General features: G+C 36.0%; 1 protein-coding gene across 5 annotated transcripts in view; it reads right to left on the reverse strand.

Annotated features, from left to right (window-relative positions):
• The window catches only part of UHRF2 (ubiquitin like with PHD and ring finger domains 2), an 83,029-nt gene that overhangs the window by 41,146 nt on the left and 16,163 nt on the right, over window positions 1-25,720 (reverse strand). For all 5 annotated transcript variants that reach the window (XM_068177570.1, XM_068177567.1, XM_068177566.1 and 2 more), the window contains exons 3-4: window positions 22,056-22,318; window positions 11,252-11,470 (exon numbers count right to left, since the gene is read on the reverse strand). In XM_068177570.1, coding sequence (XP_068033671.1) covers window positions 11,252-11,470; window positions 22,056-22,318 — 482 coding nt within the window. The remainder of the gene's footprint in view (window positions 1-11,251; window positions 11,471-22,055; window positions 22,319-25,720) is intronic.

Consider the following 25,720-nt stretch of genomic DNA (forward strand, 5'->3'; position numbering starts at 1 on the left):
ATATAGGAGGGAATTTCTGGAGTGCAGTGGTAGCAACTTCCTGATCACGGAGAAGCAAATTGCTAGACTAATAAATACAAACTGTGAACAACTTGTCATGGGACTTAAAGCTTGTCTGCAAGGATGATGAGATGATGGAACTCAGAATCCTTGGAGGAAGTACAAGACAACCCTGGATTTCAGGACAGGAGAATGTAATCTCTGAAGAGATCTACTTGGAAAAAACCTACAAGATACCCTGTAGAAATGAACCCAGTAAAGCTAGGTGATATTTAAGCATCATCCTAAACTCAAAAATGGTCCATCACCATGTGCAGGACATCAGAGGCAACAGGAAGTTGGCAGAAATTACAAAAGAACTTAGATATAAAAAGGAAATGTGTAAGAGGTGGACGCTGGGACGGCTGATCTGGGACAGGAAGAGGTATCTTAGGCATCAGGTTGGGAATGCCAAGGTTATTGTTACTGATTTGAATCTGGGGAGTAAAATTCTATCACAGGAAAGGAAAACTGGAGAAAATGTGGGGCCACTGCTAGATATAGCAGGGCCCCTGATAACAACAAACACAGAAAAACCAAGGTACTCAGCACTTTCTTTGCTTCACGTATTTACTGCTAATGTGAATAATTTACATTATTTAAAGACCAGTGTTTAGGAATCTGAGGTCTGCAAGAGTAGAAGGAATGGCTGAAGCAAGGAAGACTTAGCCTCAGTGGAAAATTAGGGTATAGACCATTTACACAGGACATATAGAAGTCCATTGGCTCTAACAGGTCATACTGAGGGAGCTGCCTGATGTTTGGATGTGTGTACTTGTAGTCCTGTTACTGAAAAGTGATTACACCTTCCTGTTAAATAGAAGAGAGCAAATATCACACCTATCTTCAAGAAGGAAGATTGATGACAGACTGATCAGCTTCAACTCAGCCCCTGGTAAAGTGAGTGTTAGTTGCCTCTGCCACCATTTAGAGTTGGACAGAAAGGAATTTCATCATGTTCAAATAAAAATTCAGGTTTTGCACAAAGGGAATACCAGTACCTGCCAAGTGTCTCCACGTGACTGGAGAGCAGCTTGGTAAAGATAGACCTTGAGGAACATAAAAAACCAAGTTGACCATAAACCAGTTATGTGCCCTTGCAAACCAAGAAGGTCCACAGCTTCTTGGACTACATTAAGAGCAGCATTGCCAGCAGGAAGAGGGAAAGCAAATGACAATCATGACTCAGCACTAATTAAGCCAGGTGTAGACTCCCTAGAGAACACATACATGGGTTTACAGGAGTGGTTCCAGAAAAGGGATCTAAAAATGATTAATAGGCTTGATACAGAACATCCTTGATACAGAAGTGTTTAGTCTGGAGAAGAGAAGGGTTATGTGAGGATGGCTCTTACCTATGTGTATAAACAGGGAGCCAGACTCCTCTAACTAGTCCTCTGTCAAGATAAGAGGTAAGAAATACAAATACATTAAAAATGCATTTTGTGTGGCAAGAGCGAATTTTCTTTTTACAGTGGATTGTTCAGAAAGCTTGTCAAGTAACCATCCATAACATTATTAAAACCCCAACTACACTTAGTCCTAGACAAACTGCTCTGGCTGATCCTGCTTGAACAATATCAAGAGCTCCTTTCCATCCTTGAAGTTTCTCTTAAATGTATACATATGTTTCAACACCACTCCTTTTTTCTTATTTTCATAATGCTTTGCCCAATATTGTGCTCACCACTACTTCCCACCCACCCACTGCTTGCCTTTTTGCACTTAAATTTGTTTTCTTCTGTTCTTCCTCTTCTGTTTGGACTTACTTTCCTCAGTAGGAAGAAATTAAACTTCAGAATACTTCTAAATATCACCCCCCTAAAAAGCAAGTCAAAAGACTCTGTGGTTCCAAGTCTGCATGTTTATTAGAGAAAGGACACTTACAAATACTGAAGATATAGTTTATGTTCTGGAAAACCAAACAAAACCCTCAAGATCCAAGTCAACCCATTCTTCACCTTCAAAATATAATTTTACAGTTATGGTTAGGACACCCAAAACATTTGAAATTTTAACTTTTATTTATGCTTTTTTCTGTTGTTGTTAAAGCAATTAATGTTTCAACACATAATTAACTGAAATGTTACGCTTTTAGATGCAATCCAAAGAATCAATTTTCTGCCCCTCTGCTGAAATTCACTTCATTTTATGTATCCCTCTTTTGTCCATTTAGATGAGAAGGTGTGTGTTTAGAGCTAAGTGAAATACTAGGTGAGTGGAATATTCTTGATGCAGTTTAGTTAGTGCTTAGTAAAGGACAGTAAATGCACTTCCCCAGTCTTCTACTTATTTTTCTTTTTATACAACCCAAATACTGTTAATCTTCATTACACACTCATATTCACCTTGCTTCCTATCAAGACCCACAGATCCCTCTCGTCAGAGCTGCTTCCCAGTGAGTACTGTTTCAAGGGCTTGTGCCATCCCAGGTGGAAGAAAACTCTGCATTTATCCATCTTGACTTTCTTGAGTCTTCTGCCACCCATTCCTTCTCTGCTTGTTCAGGTCTCTCTGCTCGGCAATACTACCCTTCAAATTTCCATCCATTTACTGTGTCTGCAAACTTGGCAAGAGTCCACTGTATTGCCACAAGATACTGATCAGTACAGGTCCTCAGGATACATCCCTGCAGTTCCTTGCCTGTCATCACTTCCCAAGTAGCATGCAACTTACTAACCACTATCCTCTGAGTTCAATCATTCAATGTTTTAGTTTTTTAAAACCCACCTGGCTGTCCATCCTCCCATTTTACTACAGGCTGTCCATCCTCCCATTTTACTACAGGAATCACCAGACTGGGATAGGATAATGGGACACTTGCACATTGAATTAAATTACAACTTTTGCTCTATCCTTGGTGTTGGGAATTAGGTTTCTCTCTGTTCCATTTTACTTAAGGATTTTTTTCCCTGTAAGTTGCTAGGAAACACTAAAAACTGTGTACTTAAGAAAAACAAAATAAGTGGCCAAGCTCAGGGGAGGAGGGCATCTGGTTGCACTTCTCTTATCTGGGAGTTTTTCTCCGAGGGGCAGAGATACCTCGAGAATTGGGCTGACAAAAGATGGAGCAGGGGCAGCTGAGTTCAGTCTCTCAGCTTCAGAGGAGGACAGTCAGAGCCACCACTTAGGGAAGGGAATTCACTGCTGCTGCTGGAGCCCAGCCCAGTGCTGCTTCTTCTGCCATGGGGTGAGACTGCTCATGAGAGCAGCCACTGTACTGAGACCTTATTATCACCTGCCTCACAAAAAAAGGCACCTATCACCATCTGCCCGCTCACTAAAAGAGGGACCTAGCCACCGCTGCCCTGCCCCCACCTCTTATTCAGCATTGCTCTTAGCTTTCATTGCACTGTAGCTCTGCACCCTGCCTGCCAAGATGTCCTGCTGATCAGAAACTTGCTGCTTCTGAGAGTCCTGCTGGGGCACAGGGATCGGCTGCCCCAGGGGTTTGTGAAGCAAAGCCTCTCTGCCATCCCTTCCCATCTGGGCCGAGCCGCCATTACAGCGTGCTCCCTGAGCTCGCTCCACAGCGCCCCCTGCAGCCGCGGGGAATCACCGCACCTGCCCTGCCCGCCGGGAGCCAGCAGCGCCCCTGCTGGCTGCGACCGGAACTGCACCAACGGGGAAGGTGCCTGCGGCTGTGAGAGGCTGGGACCGGGTTTGTGCTCTGTTTGGTGTCAGTGCCACAGCTGTTGTTGGTTTGCTTTATCATCCATACTAGTAAAGAACTGTTATTCCTATTCCCATATCATTGCCTGAGAGCCCCTTAATTTCAAAATTATAATAATTTAGAAGGAGGGGGTTTATATTTTCCATTCCAAGGGAGGCTCCTGCCTTCCTTAGCAGACACCTGTCTTTCAAACCAAGACACTTGGCCACAGAGAAAATAATTTTATCACAGAAGGCAGAAGACCTTGTAAGGCATAATTTGCTCTTAGAAAAAAATTCCACCCTGGCTATTCCTAATCATCACCATTTCACCAGCACTTCACAAAAACTGTCGCCTTTTTCCCAAAGGCTTAAATAAGGCTGACTGGTCCTGTTTTAAAACGGATGCAAGATTTGCCTTTCTCCACTTGTCAAGGACAAAAGTCAAAGTGGTATCATTAAAAGTCAAATGTCTGTTGACATAAGCTGTGTATTTAACCAGGTTTTTATCCACAGGATTTACTCACTCCTCTTCCTTGGGATGATTTGCCCTCCAAAGTCTTATCCTTTTCACCAGCAGGACTAAAAAGATCTTAAATAATTTGGTCACTCTTTGGCTTTCTCTGTAAAGCAGACTGGTTTGCCACTAAAATTCTGGAATTCCAAAGAACAGTATATTCACAGTCCAAAAGACTTAACACAAATTACAAGTATCTAGTCTACTTTCTCTCAATTTTGGGAAACCAACCTGAAACAATCAGTTACCCCATATTGCTACTTAAGATCAGGCAATATGCAGGGCAATGACACAAAGGACAAATCAGTTACTTTTTATGCTCTCTTATTAAGAAAAGGAAAGTATGCAGATAAAATATTTGTTCCATATCAGAAAATAATCAGGGAGAAGCAAATCTTAAAACAGTTATCCTTCAAATGCTTTCTTTTCAGGGGAACCTCCTGAAGATCTCTCTTTTTTTAACATAGAACAACGAAACATGCAGGTGAAGAGTGTGAAGAGCTGTGTTCTACACAGCTATGATCTGTGTAGAACATGTCCATCACAACTATTCAGTGAGTGTTTGTAAAATAGAAACTTGTGTCCAAAGGGAAAGGAGAAAGCAACAAGAAAAAGCTATCTATAATAAATCAGCCAAATACTTCTCAAAATGTACTCTTTCATAGCATTATAGAATGGTTGGATTGAAAGGGACCTTAAAGATCATCCAGTTCCAATCCCTGGCCGGGGACACTTTTCACGAGGACAGGCTGCTCAGAGCTCCACCCAACCTGGCCTGGAACACTAACAGGGATGGGGCATCCACATCTTCCCTGGGCAACCTGTTCCTATGCCTCACCACCCTCATACTACAAAATTTCTTCCAAATATCTAGTCTAAAACAAATCTTTCAATTTGTAGCCATTGCCCCTTGTTCTGTCACTACATGCTCTTGTAAAAAGTCTCTCTGGCTTTTTTGAAGGCTCCCTTCAGGTAGGGGAAGGCTGTAATTAGGTCATCCCAAGGCCTTCTCTTCTCCAGGTGGAACAATTCCACCTCTCCCAGCCTTTCCTAATAGAAGAGGTGTTCCATTCCCCTCAACTATCTTGGTGGCCTCCTCTGGACTTGCTCCAATTGGTCCACGTCCTTTCTGTCCCCTGCCAGGAACCAAGATGCAGCACTGCAGGTGGAGTCTCACCATAGCAGAGGGCCATAATCCCCCTCCCTGGCCCTGCTTGGGGGGGCCAATTCTTTTGATGCAGCCCAGTACACGTTTGGCTTTCTGGGCTCTGAGTGCCCATGGCTGGGTCAGGTCCAGCCTCTCATTCACCAGCACTCCAAATCCCTTCCAGTAGGGCTGAGGTCCATGAGTTCATCCCTAGCCAGTATCAACACCAAGGGTTTAATGCCACAGTTGCTGAATCAAGGAACTCTATCTCATAAAGATCGTGCAAAGAGGACACGTACTACACTGAATTATACACTCTGTTCATGCTCTCTTCATGAGTTATTCTTAGTCAGATACTTTTCTTCTGTTTCACATTTGACAGAAACAAGACATCCTGAATAACAACATTTCTCTAGAACCCAGGATGTCCCAGTATCTCCTGGGATATTTGTCACATACACCTGAATCGTTAAGAAAAGGCATTTCACACTACTCAGAAGTCTTTCATATTATTCTGTCCTTAAGAAAATTGAATCTTTTAATTTTTGACTTTTCCTCAAAACTGAAACCACAGCTGAAGAAAGGTTAAAAACCTAATCTGGAATTTAAAAGTGAACAGTTTAATGTGCAGTAAAGTTCACTTCTAAGCTCAAGCAGAGAATTACACTCACGCACCACTTCGGCTAACATGATTTCCTTTTTCCAAAAAGGTAATTAAGTAGTATGCAAAACATTCTGGTGGTCAAGAGTCATTCCTGTTATGAGTTGTGAGATTATTCCCTAAGGCTGTGTATCACAAAAAAGCGCAATCTCTAGCTGTAGACACTAGGAAAAGCAGTACAAAGAAATGCTTAAAAAATTCTAGGCATCGTCTCCACAGATTCATCAACAAAAAATCTCAGCAGGCTTCTTGGCCACTCAGAATCTATCTTGATTTAAAACAGTCCTGTTGATTCAAGAGGAGTTCTCATCTTCAAAGGAGGTGAACAGCTCCACTAAGGTCACAAAGAGGAGAGGAAAGTGAGGGATATAAATTCACCTTTTTACTAGTTTTGTTGCCTAGAAGAAATACGCCACTTTTACATCTGTGCAAAAAAGCTGGAGGTAAGGTCTTCAGCAATTAAAATTCTTATTACTAGGATACCTGCTGATACAGCATGAAAGTTATTTGAGAAAATGGGTCCGAGTAAATACTGTTATTATTTCACACAGCATCAAAACAATGTCCTCCCAGATAAACCAGCACCAGTCAAAGACACTACAATAAAACAAATAAACCAGGATGTTACTTTGGGTAGAAAATTATGCAAGCATTAGTAAGACATAAACAACATTGATGAAAATTCCAGACCTAAAGAAGAAGCACTATGAGAAGTGTACTATTGGGCATCTACCAAATCATGACAACGACTCTGATATGATGATTATCACAATATATACTAACAGTGATAGGAAGTATGGTACGTTATTTTCCAAAGTGTCAAAACAAGATACAAGTACCAATAACTTTCTTTTTAACTAGACAGAAACTGACAGAGGCACAAGAATTCTTGAATTATAAACAAAAAAAACCCAGGCACAGCTTGTTTCACTATTACAGAATACTCACTATTCTCTAAAGTGTTTAATTTATGTGCCTTTGCAAAGCTGTAAAAATAAATATAAGTATGATTTTTTTAAAAAATCAGAAGTTAAATATAAATGGAAAATCTTGTCCAAAAGAAGTAAAGGGAGAAATTCAAAGTAAAATCTGTACAGCTAGCATAAAGATAATTTTAAAATATATTGCATTCTGAGACTAAAACATGCTAGATATGAATAAAACAAGTAGTAAGATGGTAAATATGAATGCATACCATTAAAAAAATAAAGGAAGACAAACAACAGATCTGGCATTTTACAAGAAAAATACAATAAAAATATTTGAAAATTAAGATAAAGTAATCTGCAAAAAATTTCCTTTTTGGGAGCAGGAATGCTCATTCAAAAACCTGCAGAACTAAAACATGAAAATTTAGGACCATTCTATTACATTCCTTTACAGTTGCATAGTTGAAGACATGAAATTCATTAAATATTCACTCATCTAAAGAAGAAAATTATGTTCACTCTTTATAATTATATCTACATTCTTACACACCTCCAAAGGCTTAAGCAAAAAAGAGTCTTCATATTGACAGCAAAAAAGAGTCTTCATATTGACAGAGTCCTTGCTAAAGTCAGACTTTCAACGGTTCACTGAGGAAAACTAAGATCTAATTCGATCTCTATCTTCAATTCTAGGAAGGAGCAAATGTAGAGCATCATTTTATCTACTCTGGTTTCATGTGGTATGATGAATTTAAATATATCTGCTGGCTCCAAGGTTAAATTGTGAACAGTTAGCCTCAAAGACAACATGTTATATTATTCTGGAATACAAACAACTGTTACCGTTCAAAAATAAAACAGTCTCCCTAAAGAGAAAAACAGAGGATACCTAAAACCAGAGATGGAGCACCTTGCTAGTTAAATTAAATTTAGAGGTACCACAGATACTCCAAAATAAGAAACTCACATTCAGAGATGCTGAACTGCAAGCATGCACACACAGTCATGAGGAACCTGAAGTCCTATTCCATGGCCAAAGCACTGCTCTTTCCCTAATATTTGCATCTGAGACACAGAAAATCCTGTTGTATATGTTTTAGACATCCTACAATTACAAATTTCAGCTGCAATGTGAATACTACAGAAATGAAAATTAACAATAAGTGGTCAATTATTCTGCATAATCATGTCTGCCTCCCCGATTCAGTCTCATCCTCCATCTGGTAATATATATTATTTCATATATATTTTCCAAAAGATGAGCTAATGATGACAGACTGTACAGGATTTTTCCTTTTGGTTATGACTAAGATATGACTAACAGTAACACCAAACACACACACATGTCAAAAGGTGCACCAAAAAAAAGTATTCATCATATGTTCTACTAACTTCAAAGTATGACCACAAAGAGCATATTCTTGTTATTTCCTGTGATTATGCCAACAGCTTCAGGAAATCTTTGTCAAAAGCAACAAGATCAATAAATCAAACCTTCAAATATGACATAAAAAATTGTTTTACACAAAGTCTCTTTGACAGAATACCACAAAGGAAAAAAGTCCAAGCAATTAATATATACAATGCAACCCTAAGACCCCTGCCTCCCTTTACTGCCTGCTAAGGCTGTTCTTAAGTAGTACATGAAAAACTAATCATTAGCATATAATCAATTAATCATTAACAGAAAGTCATAAAAATTTCAAAATAACTTTCACCTTTGAGACAAACAGTTAATGCTAACATAATGTTAAGAACTCATAATCACATATGAATATTATAGACTAGAAATATATTAATTATATTATTCTATATTAAAATAAAAACTGCATTATAATTCTAAACTAAATTAATATATTTTATATTATAGATATATTAAGTAACAATTAAACACTGAGGTTGTTCTTTAATTTGTAAATCAACTTGCCTGAAATTCAAAGCAATTACTTTTGCATGCTCCTTACACAAATTTATGAATACTAGGAGATTTGTCCTGTTTGTTTACTATTAACTGAGAGGGATGAGTTGGGTTGGAATGAGTTGGTTGGACTTAAATTCATCACCTTAGAATTTATCCACCGTATTGTCTTCCTCCCAACTCTTTTCAGAAGACGGTAAGTCTAAGTATCAGGGGGAACCCTATTGTACCAGCCACAGTACTGACAGTATTTGAATGTAGCATCTTCTAGTTTGAAGCATAACTATCAGTTTATTTAGATATAGAAAAGACTACCCTATAGAGCTCCAACCAGGATTTTTTATTAGCCACCAGGTGCTTCCTTTTGCCAATATAGAACTGTCTTAGGTTGGAAATAGGGCTATTCTATTTGCCATCTGATAGAAGTGTGGCAGTTATCTTCTGTTAAATGGGCAGTTTTCTTTATCCCTTCCACAACCAATCCTCCCTCCAGGCAGACATCTGCTGTTAATGGCCTATTGACTGTCACTGCATGACAGATAAAATTACATCATCCCATTGTGAGATGCTCTGCCCAGAGGGAGAAGCCAAGCATTCCTACCTGGATATAATCTGAGATTTGGAACATCAGAGCAGCCTTTCCCACTGGATTCCCAGAGGAGCAGTGTCCTCTCCACTGGATTTCCAGAGGAAGACCAGGCCCATCTACAACACCACTGGACCTTCAGAGGAAAACTCACCCTTCAGGATCACTGCTTCAACAGAACCACATCTGCCACTCCAAAACCACTGCAACCACCATTTAATGGGACTGCTACCAACACCCTAACCAAAAGGGTATTCTGACTCTGTCAGTAGTTTGGTTTTTTTTGTTTGTACTACTACATTTTTATTTTTAGTTTTTCTAGTAAAGAACAGTTATTCCTATTCCCGTATCTTTGCCTGAGAGCCTTTTAATTTCAAAATTATAATAATTTGTAGGAAGAGGGGTTTACATTTTCCATTTCAGGGGAGGCTCCTGCCTTCCTTAGCAGACACCTGTCTTGTCAAACCAAGACAAAAATGTATTTTGATTATCCTATTTTTAACAGATGGGGAAAACTCTGAAAGAATCCACATAGACAATAGTTTTAAAAATGTTATCAACAAACATTTTAACTTTATGTAAACTGCTGTCTGGATAGTTCTATTTGTAGAAGGCCATGAAACCCATCCCTGATTCACCAAATGCCACTAGTACTAAATGCACTATAATGAAAATCTGCATCTCTCCATTGATATTGTGCTCCATTTCTTAACCTCTTCTCTCTTGCAAGTTAATAATTCAAAATATCTTCTCATTTTTTTCTAGCTTTGAATTTCAAGTTGGGTTTTTTTTTTTGTTTTGCCTACAAAACAAGTCCATGTGCCTGCTCTACTTAATAAAAGATGACTATAAATGCACTGAGAGTATCTAGGAAAAAACTATAATTCTAAAATTAAAACCCACCCCCAAAACAGACTTTTATTTACTTGCATGCTTTACTGAGCCAATGTCTTTGCTATTTCCCTGTACTAGGTAAGATTGCACTCTTACACAAAATACTGAATTAGACCAGATTCACAGAGATTTCTGTGTGTCTCTGCCAAGTAACCATGTCCCACACTAAGTCTTACTACAGATACAACATCCTCTTTTCTTGTAAAGAAAACTACAAGGTATGCTAGTAGACCAATTCATTTTCAGGAATATATTCCCAGAACAATGATAACACTCACGAGTAAATGTGGGACATGCTAACATTTAATCAACCACTGGTCATCTGTTCAGCCATAAGAAGTCAACAACACAGCATACTGACAGCAATATCTTAAGGATATCTCCAGAAAACACTATTCCTAAAGAACTGTATGGAAGTTTTAAAAAGAAATAGTAAAACAAAGCAAAGATATTCAGGTAACCTCAGTCACAATGAAAACTTGACATCCCGCAGCTCCATACTTTACTTAGAGGTTATAATACTACATAAATATTTTATTCTTTAAAAAATTATTTAACCAGTTCATAGACTTATTCAAACTGCTAGAGATAACTCATACTCAGTGAGACCTACAGGTTCCCAATTACCTAAAAAATTACAGGAACATGCTCTGATCAATCTGAATCACACATAATACATAAAAAACCTTATGGTTGCCTCTGGCAATCTCCTGAAAAATAAAAATTCTGACTTACAGTTAAGTCTGCACATTGTAAAAAACATGCACTGTAATTTTGTGATTCACACAGCTGTGGAATCAAAGTATGATATTAAAATTAATCTAGTGCTGACTAGCAGATAAAAAAACTAAACCAAATACACTTCATATGATATGTAGAGATTTTCTGAGTTGGTCAAGCAAATCTTACCCCAGCAGAATTTTAGCATGAACCTCTTTGTTAGTCCTTGAGATTTCTCTCAAAGAGGTAATTTCTGCATCAAACCAAAATCCTCTTTCTTCTGGTGTCTCAACATTGTAGTTAACCATCACCACATCACCCACTTTTAGCTCACTCCACTTCAGAATGGTTCTTGCTCGGGGCCGAAGATTAACTGTGTCCATTTCTATTATGCCATTTTCTGGGTACCTTGAAAAGCAAAACCAAGAACACCAATGATTATGACTACTGCAACAGTACAAAGAAAGTCACAGACAACTTTTTTCAGAAGTAAAAGTTTTTAAAAGTTCTTTGGGCATACAAAAACCATAAAATCGGATCTATTATCCTTTTTAAAATACAGCTTTCCTCTAGATATAGAGTAAGAATTTGTCTCATCTCAGAAGCGAAAAATAGCCTCCATGAGTTTTTAAAAAGAAAATAATTCAGTAAATCTACATGCACTTCTCAATAACTGAGTGTTATTTGACAGCACTGTAACTAAAATCCCAATGCAGGAAGGAAACCTTTTCAAATTTGAGATGCTTTTCATTTCAACACTACAGTTTTCTTATATTCCTCTGAATAAGGCAACTATTATTTGATACTAGAGCCTGTATTTGCACATGTGGTGGAAAAATAGAATATAGACAGAATCAAAATACCAACTGCCAAAAAAAACAAAAAAAAAAAAAAAAAAAAACAAAAAAAAACAAAAAAACAAACAAAAACAAAAACCTACCCTGCAACAAAAAGTTCAAAGATGCTAAAGTGAAGTTCCTTTTTCATACTGCGTCTAGGCAGATAATCTCCCATCACTTAGCTAGTACTACATGAGTTCACAGAACAAATTTAACAGGGAAAATGAAATTAGTCTATTGCAAATAAACAGCTGCTATTAAAATTATTCATTATCCCTTCTTAACAAACAATGCTGAGGATGATGTATCTAAAGTCATATTTTCATCATGCAATTACTGGCACTTGAACAAGAGCACTCACAGGTAAATCAACATACCTTTACCAAACAGCACTGTTAAATATTAACAGCAAAATCCTACTCTCACTAATAAAAGTATGGTTCCACCACTTTACAACATGCCTCCACCTCTTTACAACATGCCTCCACCTATACTGGACAAGACTACTTCAAGGTCTTGGGAAAATTGCATATTGCAACGTAATACTGGAAGTAGTAAGTAGTATTAAAACACCTGTCATTAAGAGCATGAGACCAACAGCCTATAGCCTGAAAGCAGGATGTCTACTCCTGAACAGTTGACTGAGAGCCCACCAATGAAAATGGACACATTTTAAACAAGTTCATCTTGCTTTGTTTTATGCCTTGTATTAAATCTAACACCCCACTTTGCTACTATTGATGTGGGGGGCTGGGGGAACAGGGGAGATTTATTGATAGTTTTGTTTAAAGAAGCATGAACCGCAACAGTTTAAGAGTGGATGTACCTTCAGATAAACTAATGGCTAAGTAAAAGAACATCTCTAACTACTTAAAAAGTTAACTACAAAGCTTGATTTTGCACCTACATTTTTAGATCCTAATTATAAAATTCTGCACAACACAAGTTACATCATATAAAGACAGGTGCTTGCGATCAAGTCATTATCAAAACAATAGCTTCATACAATGTAACTCTCCACATTTCCTAAGGTTTTTTTGCCCATGTTGTTTCCAAATTCAGTGCATACTGAAAAGTTAACATTTGAGGTTTTGCCTTTATGCCATGCAACTTTCACCTAAAGAATTACCATATTGTTCTACTTTATTAATTATTAATATTTTAACTGTTATGTCCACCAAACTCATTATTGATTCACCTACAGGTAATAAGGCAAAGCAAAAAACCAGCTATAGAGATCATGCCTACTGTACTGAATGCCTAAATAACTTCACATTATTGTACAACAGGCTACTGAAATCTTAAGACAGCTATGTCTCACCTACTAATCAGTTCCAAAGGTTTTACAGTAAATCTTTCCTAAGGGTTGCAGAAGACAGCAAATAGAACATAGCAAATAAAGACTCAGTTTACTTGAACTCTGAAACCAAAACAGTGCCTAAACATCAGGAAACTAGAGAAGATAGATCAAAACCAGACACCATTTATGTATACAGTGAAATAATCAAATAAGAAATACATAAGGAATAATAAAAATAATAAATAAACATTTTAGAAGTTCCCATGTCACTCTTTTAAAAAAATTAAAATATCTGACTTACAAGAGTTGACATTCATAGAAACGTAACCTTGATCTGAAAAATCTATTCTCTTCTGAAAGTAAAATGTCTTCAGCTTCTGTTTTTCCTAGGCGAGCTTTGGACAAGGTTTTTCCCTAAATTCAGATTAATATTATCTTTCTCACCTGTATACAACTCAGAAGAGATCCTTCCTATTGTACTGATGAGGAATTTCAAAGACTGTCATCATTAACTATGTTTCCACCTTTGTTCTTGGAAGAAGTTTGTGGAAAAAACCCAAGCAAAAAAATATTGCCTATCAGTTATCAAAAGACACCCCCAAAATCCCCTTTTATAAACAGAAACTGTTTTCCAAAGGAAGCAAAGGAAGGCTGACTTTCCACTGAGTGAATTTTCCTTCTAATCAGCTGGTCAGAAACACACGGTAACAAATTTCAGAAAAAACAAATGAGATTTCTTTTGCCACATTTTATCTTTCTTTTGCAAAGGGTTAGAGATATTGAATGTTTTTACTGCTTTGCACACCGAGAAATGTTTTCATGATTGCTGATGAATGCTAGCAGCTATTCATATTAGTCCATACCCTTCATATTAGTTCATAACTGATACTTCAGGCAAAACAGCAGAAGCAGTACTTGCCACAAGTTTTTGAATTAGGCGAAAAATTGCAGAGTTAAACTCTGTATTTTAAGCTGAGTACCGCTATTCATTATTATAAGTAAAGAGTACTTTCACAGTAAACTTGTGCCCTCAAATGTGTCTAATGCCACAATTTATTTAAATATGAAAAAAAATCAAGCTCACATTAGAAAATTCTACTATCTCACATTCGTTTTCCTAAACATGCCATTTGTAAAAATCACATATTAATTTAAAATCTAATCTCTTAAATATGCAAGAATAATATTTAAGCATAGATCACAAGATATGAATGTAGATAAACCAAAATATAAAGAGAATAAATATGGTATTTTAAATTCCTGCCATTCTGGGAAGCTTTAATAAAGGACTACTGTGAGACATGAACACAAGCTGAAAGTGTTTTCTCATTTATTGAATTACTTTTAAAATCCTAAGATCACACTCAAGAGAAAACAAACATTTTCATAGCAATGTTTTAATTAGACTAGCATTAATTTGTACAGTTGAAATGAAGATTATATGGCACAAATAAACCTTTAAATTTAAAACAACTGTGGACAGTTTCTTGGTTTTCCACGGTTTTAGAACATTTGGCAACTAATACTGAAAAAAGGAGCTATACCAGCAAGCATAATCATAAGAATTTAATGAATATTGCCCATAGGATGTCTCTATTTACCTCTAATTTAATTCTTCCCTGTAGTATTTCTAACAGTAGCATAGCAAGGACTTCTTGAGATTTCGTATCTTTGTAGACGGTCTCCATAGCAAAGAATTATTCATGAAGTAAAAATTCCAGTATTTCTTAGCTATGGCCAGATGGCTGGCTGTTGTTCCTAAAATGCTCAAATGCTAGAACACACAGTAGTTCCATGTCAGAATAAACCCAAGCCTGCTCAATTTACGGAGACCTTGCAACATACCGTCCACTTTTCCCAGCTGTTACTAGAACAACTAGAACTGGAAAAATAAAATTCTGGGAACAAAAGTAAAGACTTCCCCAACCACTCTCCATACTAGTACGGTAAAGAATGTTAGTGCAGATACACAAATTTCAAAATTATTTTCCAATACTAATAAAATGAAAGTATAATTTATTTTCTCAATCATAAAATTCAGAAATTAGTCATTCCAACCCCAGAATGAAGGAAAAGAAGGGCAAAACCAAAAAAAATAAACAGAAAGGAATAAACTCTTGGAAGAGACAAATGTGACTAAGAAGGTAGAACTGGATAAAAACTAGATTGCTACCACCCCACTCCCTTATAACCTGAGGAAATAATCAGCCCAATTTTGCTGTACTGTTTGAGAAAGCCAACACAGTGCTCCAAAAAGCACTACACTATAAGCCACAATTATGAAAGGGGAAAAAAAAAATCACTGGGGTAGTCAAGCTGTGCACTTCCAAAAAAAAAAACCAGTAGGTCTGATAATTTGTTATCATAAGAAAAACAAATAATATATTTCAAAAGACAGACTGGAAGGAATACTGAATATCAATAAAGATAAAAATCAGTCATATAGAACACAAACAAGATTTTAAGAACTTTACCTAACAACTAATAATTACAGAATTAAGCAGCTTAAATACTGAGAAACCGTATTAATAGCCTGAAGACAACCATCTTAGTTTCCTAATTACTTTAATTCTGCGTTTCCAGAAAAAGTAACTTCTATTCTTACACAACTGCGCTGTGTGGACAACATGGATACTCTAAAGGGAGACAATCTGGAAATAAGAGTATCAAAACAGAAGTTTAGAAGTGTAAGAAATAAACAGAACATTCAAATTTTAATACAATAATTTTGTATTACAAGTTTAAGTAATGTGAATATAGTGAAAAACAGGTTTACTTCCCTGGACAGCAGACAAGTCATGCATTTTTTGAAAAAACTTTCTTCAGGAATGCAAGGAGAACACTTACAGATAATTCAAGATAAATGTATAAATGGTAAAATTCAATCATATTCTCACTGATCACACCATTTTTTCAGCCAAGTATCACTTTTAAACAAAAAAAAAAACTTTAATTGTTATTATTTTAGTTGCTCTCTCAAACACCTACTAGGACAGCAAAGTTTCCATCCCTTAGCTCAAATCCTTTCTAAAGAGACACAAAAAACCCCTAGATTGTCTCCTCAAACTTCTTCCTATTCAGTTTGCACAAGATGCCTACAACATTAGAAATCGAAGTCTTACAGTTAATGCCTGTTGTCAAAACCCTGATTACAATACATACAAATACTCTGACATTATAAAACACAGAATACGCAGTCAGAAACCCATTGCAAATGGGACAAATAACTTTACAAGGAACTAATTTCTTGAAGAGCAGCAGTGTGTAGCTACTCCCATAAAATACTTTCAAGTATGAATGATTCTGGTGGTATGCTTTCTAGTGAGGATATATGAAAAAAAGATATCTGACATATCAGTTCTTTGATTACTTTAGTATTGCCTAATAATCTACATGAGGTAAAAATTTTGAATGAGTAAAGAAACTAATCACTGATATTACGAACTGGAAAACAAAATTACATTGCTAGAAGAGGTGGACCAAGTAGTCACTCAGACTAATTATAAAAAAGGTTTGTGACTGACATAAGGTCAGAAAAAACATGTGGTACCCTTAGGAACAGATTGCCCTAACATTCTACTTAGCAGAAAATATAGCTTTCATTCCTCTTCATCTTCTGAAATTCTAAACTCTCCAACATATACAAAAGGATGTAAGTGCTATAAAAAACTACAGTCTATAGCTCCCATAACTTGGTCATGTTTCTAGCCATTAACTTCATGTCCTTCAAAAGGAATCCCTCTCCTTACTTCAGTGTCTTAAACTAGAGTCAGGAATCTGATAGCGTGTATCCTTCTGATTTGCACTTTTTCCTGTGTTTGATGTATATAAAGAAAAAAGTCAGATAACTCAGCTAAACATTTACAAGAGTTAATTGAGAAACACAGAGCATGCAAAGGAATGTATTTTGACATTTCTTAACAGAAGACAAAACAGTTTGCATCATGTACTATCACTAATGCTGCACAAAGCAGCTACCTCTCAAAGAAGCAGGGAATCTTTCCTATATGAGGCCCCACTAGATATAGGATTAATGTATTTGAGTGATGAATGAAAAACCCAGTAACATTTACCTAGTAAACACTAGTTTTTAGTTATATTAGGAAACAAGAGCACTTCATTGTACAGTCACATAACCACAAAATTCAATGCAACTTCACTACCAGATGTACACAGCAGGAAAGCAAAGTATAAGAAAGAAGTAGGGGCTACCTCATGTGAGAATAGTCCATAATGTCTTTTGGTCTCCAAAAATCAATTTATCAGTAGTGTGATCTATGTGAATTCTCAGATTAAATCCCAGCCTACTACCTGTATGTGAAAATTTCATATTAAAAACATTCATAAAATGCACCCATTAAGCAAGTCTAATCTTCAAACCATTCTTTGAGAAAGTAATAGTAAATTTAATACTATTATTCTCTTGATAATATCTTGATAAGATGTGGATTACAGTTTCAAGTAGAAAGTTGTTTTTTTCAACCAGGCAGTACTTAGAACTTTTCTTGTCATTCCCTCAGTATAGTCTGTGCTCTCCAGCTATAAAACTGTGTCTTGCATATTGCTTTAACAGCCACACAGGATGACTACGCTCTTTTGACCTCTGTGGCAACACAGGGAAATCCTAATTTTCTTAATGTGTGTGTGTGTGTGTACATCTTTAAAATGTGAGGGCATTACTCCACAGCCCACATTGAGCATGAAGTAAAGAATAGCAGTTAATTCCCTAGAAGAAATAACTACAACATACTTTATGTGGCATATGACACAGATATTACCTCATGGTTTAAAATGAAATTCTCTGATTGTTATAAAACCTGAGGGGAATATCATCAGCCAGAACAATGGCCTTGTAAAAAGTTACCTACACTTGAGTCATACTTAATCTGTACTTGCATATAAGTTGTCATACTGAAATTTCTCATGGTGCAGAAAGATCCAGCCTCCCTGTGGCTTCTGCTCCTTCTTAAATGGAAAGATTTTATTACAAATTACTGAAACAAGAAAAGAAAGGAAAAGACATTACTTGATTGTAATCTAAATACTTGGGGTTTACCCTAAGTCTTCCTGCTTCTTTGGGGAGCTAATGATCAAGAAGCCAATACTTGCAGAACGAGAACTGTCTCCCTGCAAGTAACTACACTATAACCAGTGCTACACCAGTAACAAATATGAAATACAATAAGGTAAAAGGAAAGGGCAAATGCTGATGTAACACAAAATTGTAGGAATGTCTTTATGGTGCCTCTCTGCTACTGAAACGTCCTGTTTCTGATATGAAAGTGATTCTTAAGCAAGCTGTGGTGGAGTTCACCTACAGTTATCTCAGCTAACTTTAGGACCTCAGCATGTGTTGGTTTCCTCACAAGTCTGTTTAGATCAGGATTCAGCTTTCTTATGTTCAAGACAGGTTAATTTCTTCTGTATTTGAAGTCAGTTGCTGGGAGCAAAAGAAAGAAATGTATCATAGTTTTATATAAAACCTGATAGCACATCCTTGACTTCGAAGTGATTAATGGCTCCTTGGGATACCCCCAAATGCAAACGTGAAATGGAAATACAGGGAAGAAAGTCTAAGGGGAGGAAGATACACTGACAAAAACAAGAACACACCTTCAAACTGCTGACACCAGGGAAAATCTGCATTCAGAAATTGAAAGCAAAAGATGGACTGTCATGCAGAAGTTACATAGCCACAATGGGATGCCAAGAAATTTGATATTGCCTGAAGGTCAGCATTGGTAAAACTGGTGTTTTGGTCTCTTGCTCACTGGTGAAATTAGGGCTCTCAAACAAGTATAAATCTTTGAACTGGAGTCACAATTCTTGATAAGTGCAATCTGAAACTGAGTTTTTTTCCTCCCAATGGCCCTAGGTTTTCTCTCTGCAGAAATATGTGGGCCTTATAACTATTGCACCAATTTATTAAAATACTAGACACATAGCTGGGGTGTGGCATGGTGGTAGAAGAGGTGGTAGAAGACCACTACAGAAATAACTCACCAGTGCTATTATCTACAAGATCAGAGAGGAATATGTAGTACCTCCTATCTGCAGCAGTCACAGCCGGTAGGAGAGCTCTGTTTAGTCAAATGGTAGTTATCACTTTGAGATTACTGTAATTAATTCTTGCCCAGATAGAGTAATTTCCCTTAACTATACTCTTTGCAAAAAGAGCTCTCTCATTTTTTCCTTTCACATTCACTGTAACTACACTATTTAAACAAGAAAAGGAAATAGGAAAAAATGAACACTGAACCCCTCTGAGGAGGAACACTTTTATGAAATCTAAAACTGCATATTAAAGCATTTAGGTTTTGTACATGACTTGTGATATGTAAATCTAGCAGCACCACTGCTAAAACCAGCTTTCTCACTTAAGAAAAAGACAACTCCTGCTTCAACTCTTAAGAAAAACTGCTATAGGAGAATATACTGATCTAGGGGGTAGAGCAGACCAATTAAATGCATTACAGGTGACCTATCCCTCAGCTGTAACTTTTGTGGTGATTTTTTTTTTTTTTTGAAACTGGAAGGACATAACAGACAGAAAAGCATCAGTTATGATTTGAGAAGTTGTGCACTTGTGCCTACCTCTGACACACAGTTCTCCCAATGTATTAAAGTAATTTTGATGGCTTTACTGGCACCAAGCTTATGTCTTTCATTTGTAAGTAATTTTTACTCTATTTCAGATAATAGAGAGTGTTTTTGTGTCATGTAAGAACACCTGTTGTAGGAAAGATGGAGCTGAAACTATGTCACCCATGAGAGCCACCATCTATCAGAGATAGAAAGGAGAAAAGCTTCTCCAAAAACAACACCGCAAGGACAGACTAGAAAATGCCAGGTACATCTGGCAGCAAAATGCTTAATCCAAACCTGAAAAACGTAACACCCACACACAAGTAACTGTGCAGGGTATAGTACTCACAGTAAGATATGAAGCTTGAAGAACAGGAGTGAAGAGATAAATTAACATATTTCTGTAGCAGAGAACAACTGTGTGTCAAAGCACACCATGATCTTCCTACTTATCCACATCAAGCAAAGACGTGACAGAATACAAGTGTTGTCTACAGACATCAGAGTTAAACACTTATGTATGAAAACACAGTGGTGGAAGCACAAATGTAGTCACAATAGGAATGTGCATGTTGGATAATGCTAAAAGAAAAAAAGTGAGACTCCAAAAGAATTTTATCAGGAACATCCATTAAAAACCTTCACTCATAAAAGTACAAGTTGCACTTCCAATAATTTTTCTCTCCAAAAGCTCTAACTTCCAATATCTTAAGACTGATCAGTTTAACTGTAGCCATCTTGCCACATTATGCTTCTGTGCCTTATTTAATTTTGTTAGCTAAGTGTATAGAGCTGCTCTACATAACCACCTTGTAGGAGTAAAAAGACTGCCTTCAATTGCTGAAAGGGAAGTGCACATAAATAGAGGTCAATCTTTTAGTTTAGTAAGACTATACCAAAGAAAAATCAGAACCGTTGTGAAATTTTTTCTACTTCTGTACTTCCAACTCATAAAAAATAATAGCATCTAAAAAAAAAAAAAAACCACCATAATATCACAGTAACAGTTACAAACGCTTTCTCAGAAATGTTTGCCCATTGCTAACTTTAATATTATCTGATTTTATGTTACTGTACATATATGTAAGACAGGTCTTTGAAATCACACCACCAAAGATATTAATTGCAAGGAAAAATATTTTCATTTTGATCGTAACAGTTGACTATGCCATTTTCAAATGTTTAGTTGTCTAACACTTTAAATAAAATGCTTAGAGTCGCAGATATGGAATCCAAACTTAGCATAGAATCAAAAAAGTGCATTAAGTTCTATTTTGTTTGTACAAAAAGTGCTCTCTGTAACTCAGATGCAGAATTATGTACTAAAATATGTAGAGTAGAAAGAGCTACTGTAAAAAAGTATTGTGGAAATCTACATTTAGTTAATATTTAATATACTTTGCATCCTTCTACCTCAATCTTACATTTCACAGACTACAGTATTTTTACTAATCTCAGTATCAAAAATTTAAAATACTCAACTCATTAAAAATTTTATTTGTTTAGAAGCTTAACTAACTGCTTTAACACATTACTACCAACAAAATTTCAGAACAATTTCCCAAGCAAATGAAGCGGTGCAAAGCCTGCCCATAAATACAAAATCCTTTCAAACCCAAGGTTTCCCACCCACACATTGCAAGCTCTAGAATTTGTTATGACTAGAGAAGGGACAAAAAAACCCCCAAACTAACTTGAAAAAACTCTACCCTTAATTCCCTCTTCTCCAGTTCAGGAGCAGTTTCATGCCCTCAGTCACGAAGCTCTAAATAATAAATCTCTAATATAAGTGCAGATCTGAAATTTTGCGCACAATTACTCTATTTGGAATAAAATAAATATAAATTAAGTAACAAAAATTTGCTTCAATGGGAGCTCACCTTCAGCTCTACTTAGAGGAATTCCATATACACAGAAAATAATTTTTTAAAAAATTTAAAAACCTTACTTGAAAAAAACAACTTTAAAAACTTGGTTATATGGTTTTTTTTTTCTTATGTAGAAAGGATGTATATTTTTATATAGAAAAGACATTCTTATAAGGAGAAGATATCAATATTTCACAAATATTTAAGCATTAAAAACATCATTACTGCTAATGGATTTGCTATATCCAAACAAAAAGTGTTATACATTTTTTAGTACTTTTTTTCTTGGTTGCAATATTGAACTTGCTTTCTTTGATTCCAAGCTTCTTCAAGAAATTCTTGGTTTATACAAACCAAATAACAATATGTGATGCCCTCAAAATAGTATCAGGAGCACTTACTCATCATACTTGATATGATAAATAGCTTCTTCATCAGTGTCCACACAGTCTGAATAAGATGTGGAAGGTGTACTGTCCAAATTATTTACATTTTCTCTAGAATTATCTTGATTTAAGTTTCCATTAGCACTTTTGTAAGCGTTACCACTCTTCCCTTGAGCTTTACCATTCTTATGTCCCTTTGTTGCTCGGGTAACATTTTCTATATGAGCTTCAAACCAGGCTCCAATGTTGATATCACGGGCATCCACCAATTCATTTATCTAAAAGGAAAATTCAATAATGAGTTCATGCTTATTCTATAAAATACCAATTAAGAAAAAAATAAATCAGACAACTTACTGTGCTGTTGCTTAACTTTTTATCAGTAAAACAATTAACTATAATAACTAGTTGCAAGTTCATGTAATATACAGTCATAAATAGCTTTATTTGCACTTCTAGTATTTTATTATTCTTCCTTCATTAAAATCTAGTATAAATATAATTTATATGTAATTTTAAAAAGCAGTGCTAACTTTTTTCCTCTTCAAATCCGAAAATTTGCTTGATCTCTTCCATTGTCCTTTCTTCTTGTTTCACCCACTGTTCTTAATGGCTATGGTAAGCACATACAGTATTAAAATACTAACTCAAAACCAAATGGCTTACAGACCTTCCTGAACCTCCAACCTCAAATTAATATTAAACTTTATACCCTTCTGTCCTGCAAGATTTTTTTAATCATTAAAGATTTAAGGACAGATAGGAAAAAATCTAAACAGGTTGCCACCAGAGTCAGCCAGAATGTTATGACTGTAAGAAATGGAATTCATCTCCAGAATTTCTCCCTTCTGTATTCACAGTATTACTACTGGTACTAAGCAACCAAACCATTTTACTATTCTAAATCTTGTTGTATTTTCTCAAGTCTTCAGATAATAAATAGATGTTTATTTAATAATACTGAGAACGCTGAAAGAAAATATTTAAAAACCACTTCAACAGTATACCAGCTAAAAAAAATTATTACAACAGAATTACTGCAGATTAAAAATCTTTAATTATAATATGAGATACATGCAGCTATGCATATACATAAATACACATATGGTTTATGCTACAGTCTTTGTCAGGTACCAACATTGTGCCAGATTGATACTTACTCTCTCAATACTCCAAAGGCTAATTTCTAAGATATGAATAATCTTGTATTTTTACAGGAGCAAAACTCAGTAATTTTTAGTATTTAGAGTGAAGCAATCCTTCAGTATCTGAAAGCACAACTGACTGCGTTTTGAGCTAACAAGTTTATCCCGTTAAAGGAATACTTCCTGATTTACTCTCGCCATTCCTCTTCTTCAGATAACTTCCCAAACCTAATGTTTTGTTCTTCCACATATGTAAAATACCAATGTGTATTTTTGTTTTTACTTTCTTAGAATCTACAGTACTCAAAGTACAGCTTATTACCAGGACTACAATTTCAGCCACATGATAAAACAAATCACAGAAGGTCAGCCATATTTTAAATGTATCAATCTATTTTAAATATACACAGTGAATTCTGACACTTCTAAAAGGAACCTTCATGAAGGCATACCTATGTAATCTTACATGTCTGAACTAGTTGCAGCTCAGAGTGGTGCTTTACTTCCTCTTCTCCAAAATACAGCTGAATGAGATACACACTATTAAGGATTCCCCATCTGCTGCTACTTCATGCAACCAGTTATACAACTGCCAAAGAAGCCATGTTAGCCAAGTTAAAATCCATCATATCCAGATCCAGAACAACAAGAAATGGAAAAATAATAATAAAACAATACATCAATGTAAACTCCCTTAATCATTCCTTTATAAAACATGCATATGTAATTAGATGTGAATAATTACACAACATACTTCCCACGCTTGCAAAGACTAAGAGCAAATAATTATTACCACAGACTTCTGAGGAGTATAATGCAATTATTTTGTGTAAATGGAGATTGGTTTAAGAACTGTTTTATTAGCAGCTATTTGTGAACAATATTAAACAAACACTGATTTTAATTACAGATTCCATTTGTTTGGTTTTTATTCCAAGATAGTATTCTTGGCTAAAATATTTTTACTGCAGTCAGTGTTTTTTGAAAGAAAAACTGACCATGTGAGAATCAGAAAAGGAAACACACACATGCTTCTGAAAGAGCTGTGTTTTTTCTAAATCATTTCTGCATGCCCAAGTCACTGTGACTGTAACTGCTCTCTTGCAACTCATCCTGTTATTCCTCTTTTTGGCCATTGCTTAGCCAAGGTAGTGTTGTTCACTCATGTCAAGTCTGCCTTGGGATGGTCCTCCTGCTTTTAGACCAGATACCACTAACGATTCTTAGTAACAAGGAACAAGAGTTGCACATAAATCCATCCACTACTAGTCCTCAGAACCCACAGAACTGTATCAGATGTCAGGTACAACTGGGCTATGAAAGAAGCTAAAAGATTCTGATTTATATAATATACAATGACCACACAGAGAAACTCTGTTAAATCACTATTTTAAACATCTAACAATAATTTATTGTAACTTTTATTTCCAATACCAACTCTACCATTATTTTTTATAGTTTTTTTAATTGTGGGTTCCATACCAACTAACTTTCCTTCTGGTAGCTGAAATCAGAAAGAGATAGCAGAGCACAGAGGTTTGGACTATCCACAGCATGGAGTAAGTAACAGGTATCTTGTTGAGTTTAGCTCTGGATGAAGATCCAACGAGACACAGGACTTTGCTCAGACAGAGTAAGTTATAACAAAACATTTATTCAAGTAAGTAAACGATTCCTTATTGTTTGACAATGAAATGCAAAAAATCACTAAACATATCCACCTATTTAGCCACCTAATGTACCTTAGTTTATTAGGCTCTAGGCCTCTTTTACTAGTATTAAATAAGTTTGCAACCTTTGAACTATAATACTGGGTAAAATACATGCTTCAAAGTTTTCAAATACTGTAATTAAAAATCCTTTGTATCCATTCATACCATTATCTATACATAGCAAACAATGAAATTACTCTATCCTTCATTTTCTCTTAGATACATTGCAAACACATTGTTGACTGAAAAAATAATCACAAGTAACAAAGGAGAAAGTGTTAGCTCTCCAGAATGAGACATCACAAAAATTTCAGCTGACTTGACAAAATAGGTTTCCTTGAATATGCTTGCTGATATCACCATTCTCCGTTTTATTTTTTGATTTAATCCTGAACAAAGCAGCTAAGAGACTACTTGATATTTAACATATTGAAATGTACCATTCTTGAAAAAGAAACATGTTAGTAGTCTTTTCCTCAGATAGTCTATCTGCTCTGTTCTCCCATCTCCCCATCATTCTTCCCATCCTTTCTCATATTACCTTTTACACTCCTTGATTAACTGTAAAGCTTAAGAACTGAAGAACTGGAGCTCTTCCCATTGTAATAAATGGATATATAAGAAAAAGGAAGCACACAAGCTTGAGTCTCCATAATTAAGGTACTGATTTTGTGACTCCCTGATTCCTCAGAGAATGACAAAAATCTAACTGACATTACCTTGTATAAGTGCGGCAGCCTCTGTTGCATTAAGGCTACAGAAATTTGGCAGAGAATGAACCCCCTGGTGTTCCAGCTGGACTTCAGAGATCAGAGGGCTGGGT

Source organism: Anomalospiza imberbis, chromosome Z (genome assembly GCF_031753505.1).
Source record: "Anomalospiza imberbis isolate Cuckoo-Finch-1a 21T00152 chromosome Z, ASM3175350v1, whole genome shotgun sequence".
NCBI lineage: Eukaryota > Metazoa > Chordata > Aves > Passeriformes > Viduidae > Anomalospiza > Anomalospiza imberbis.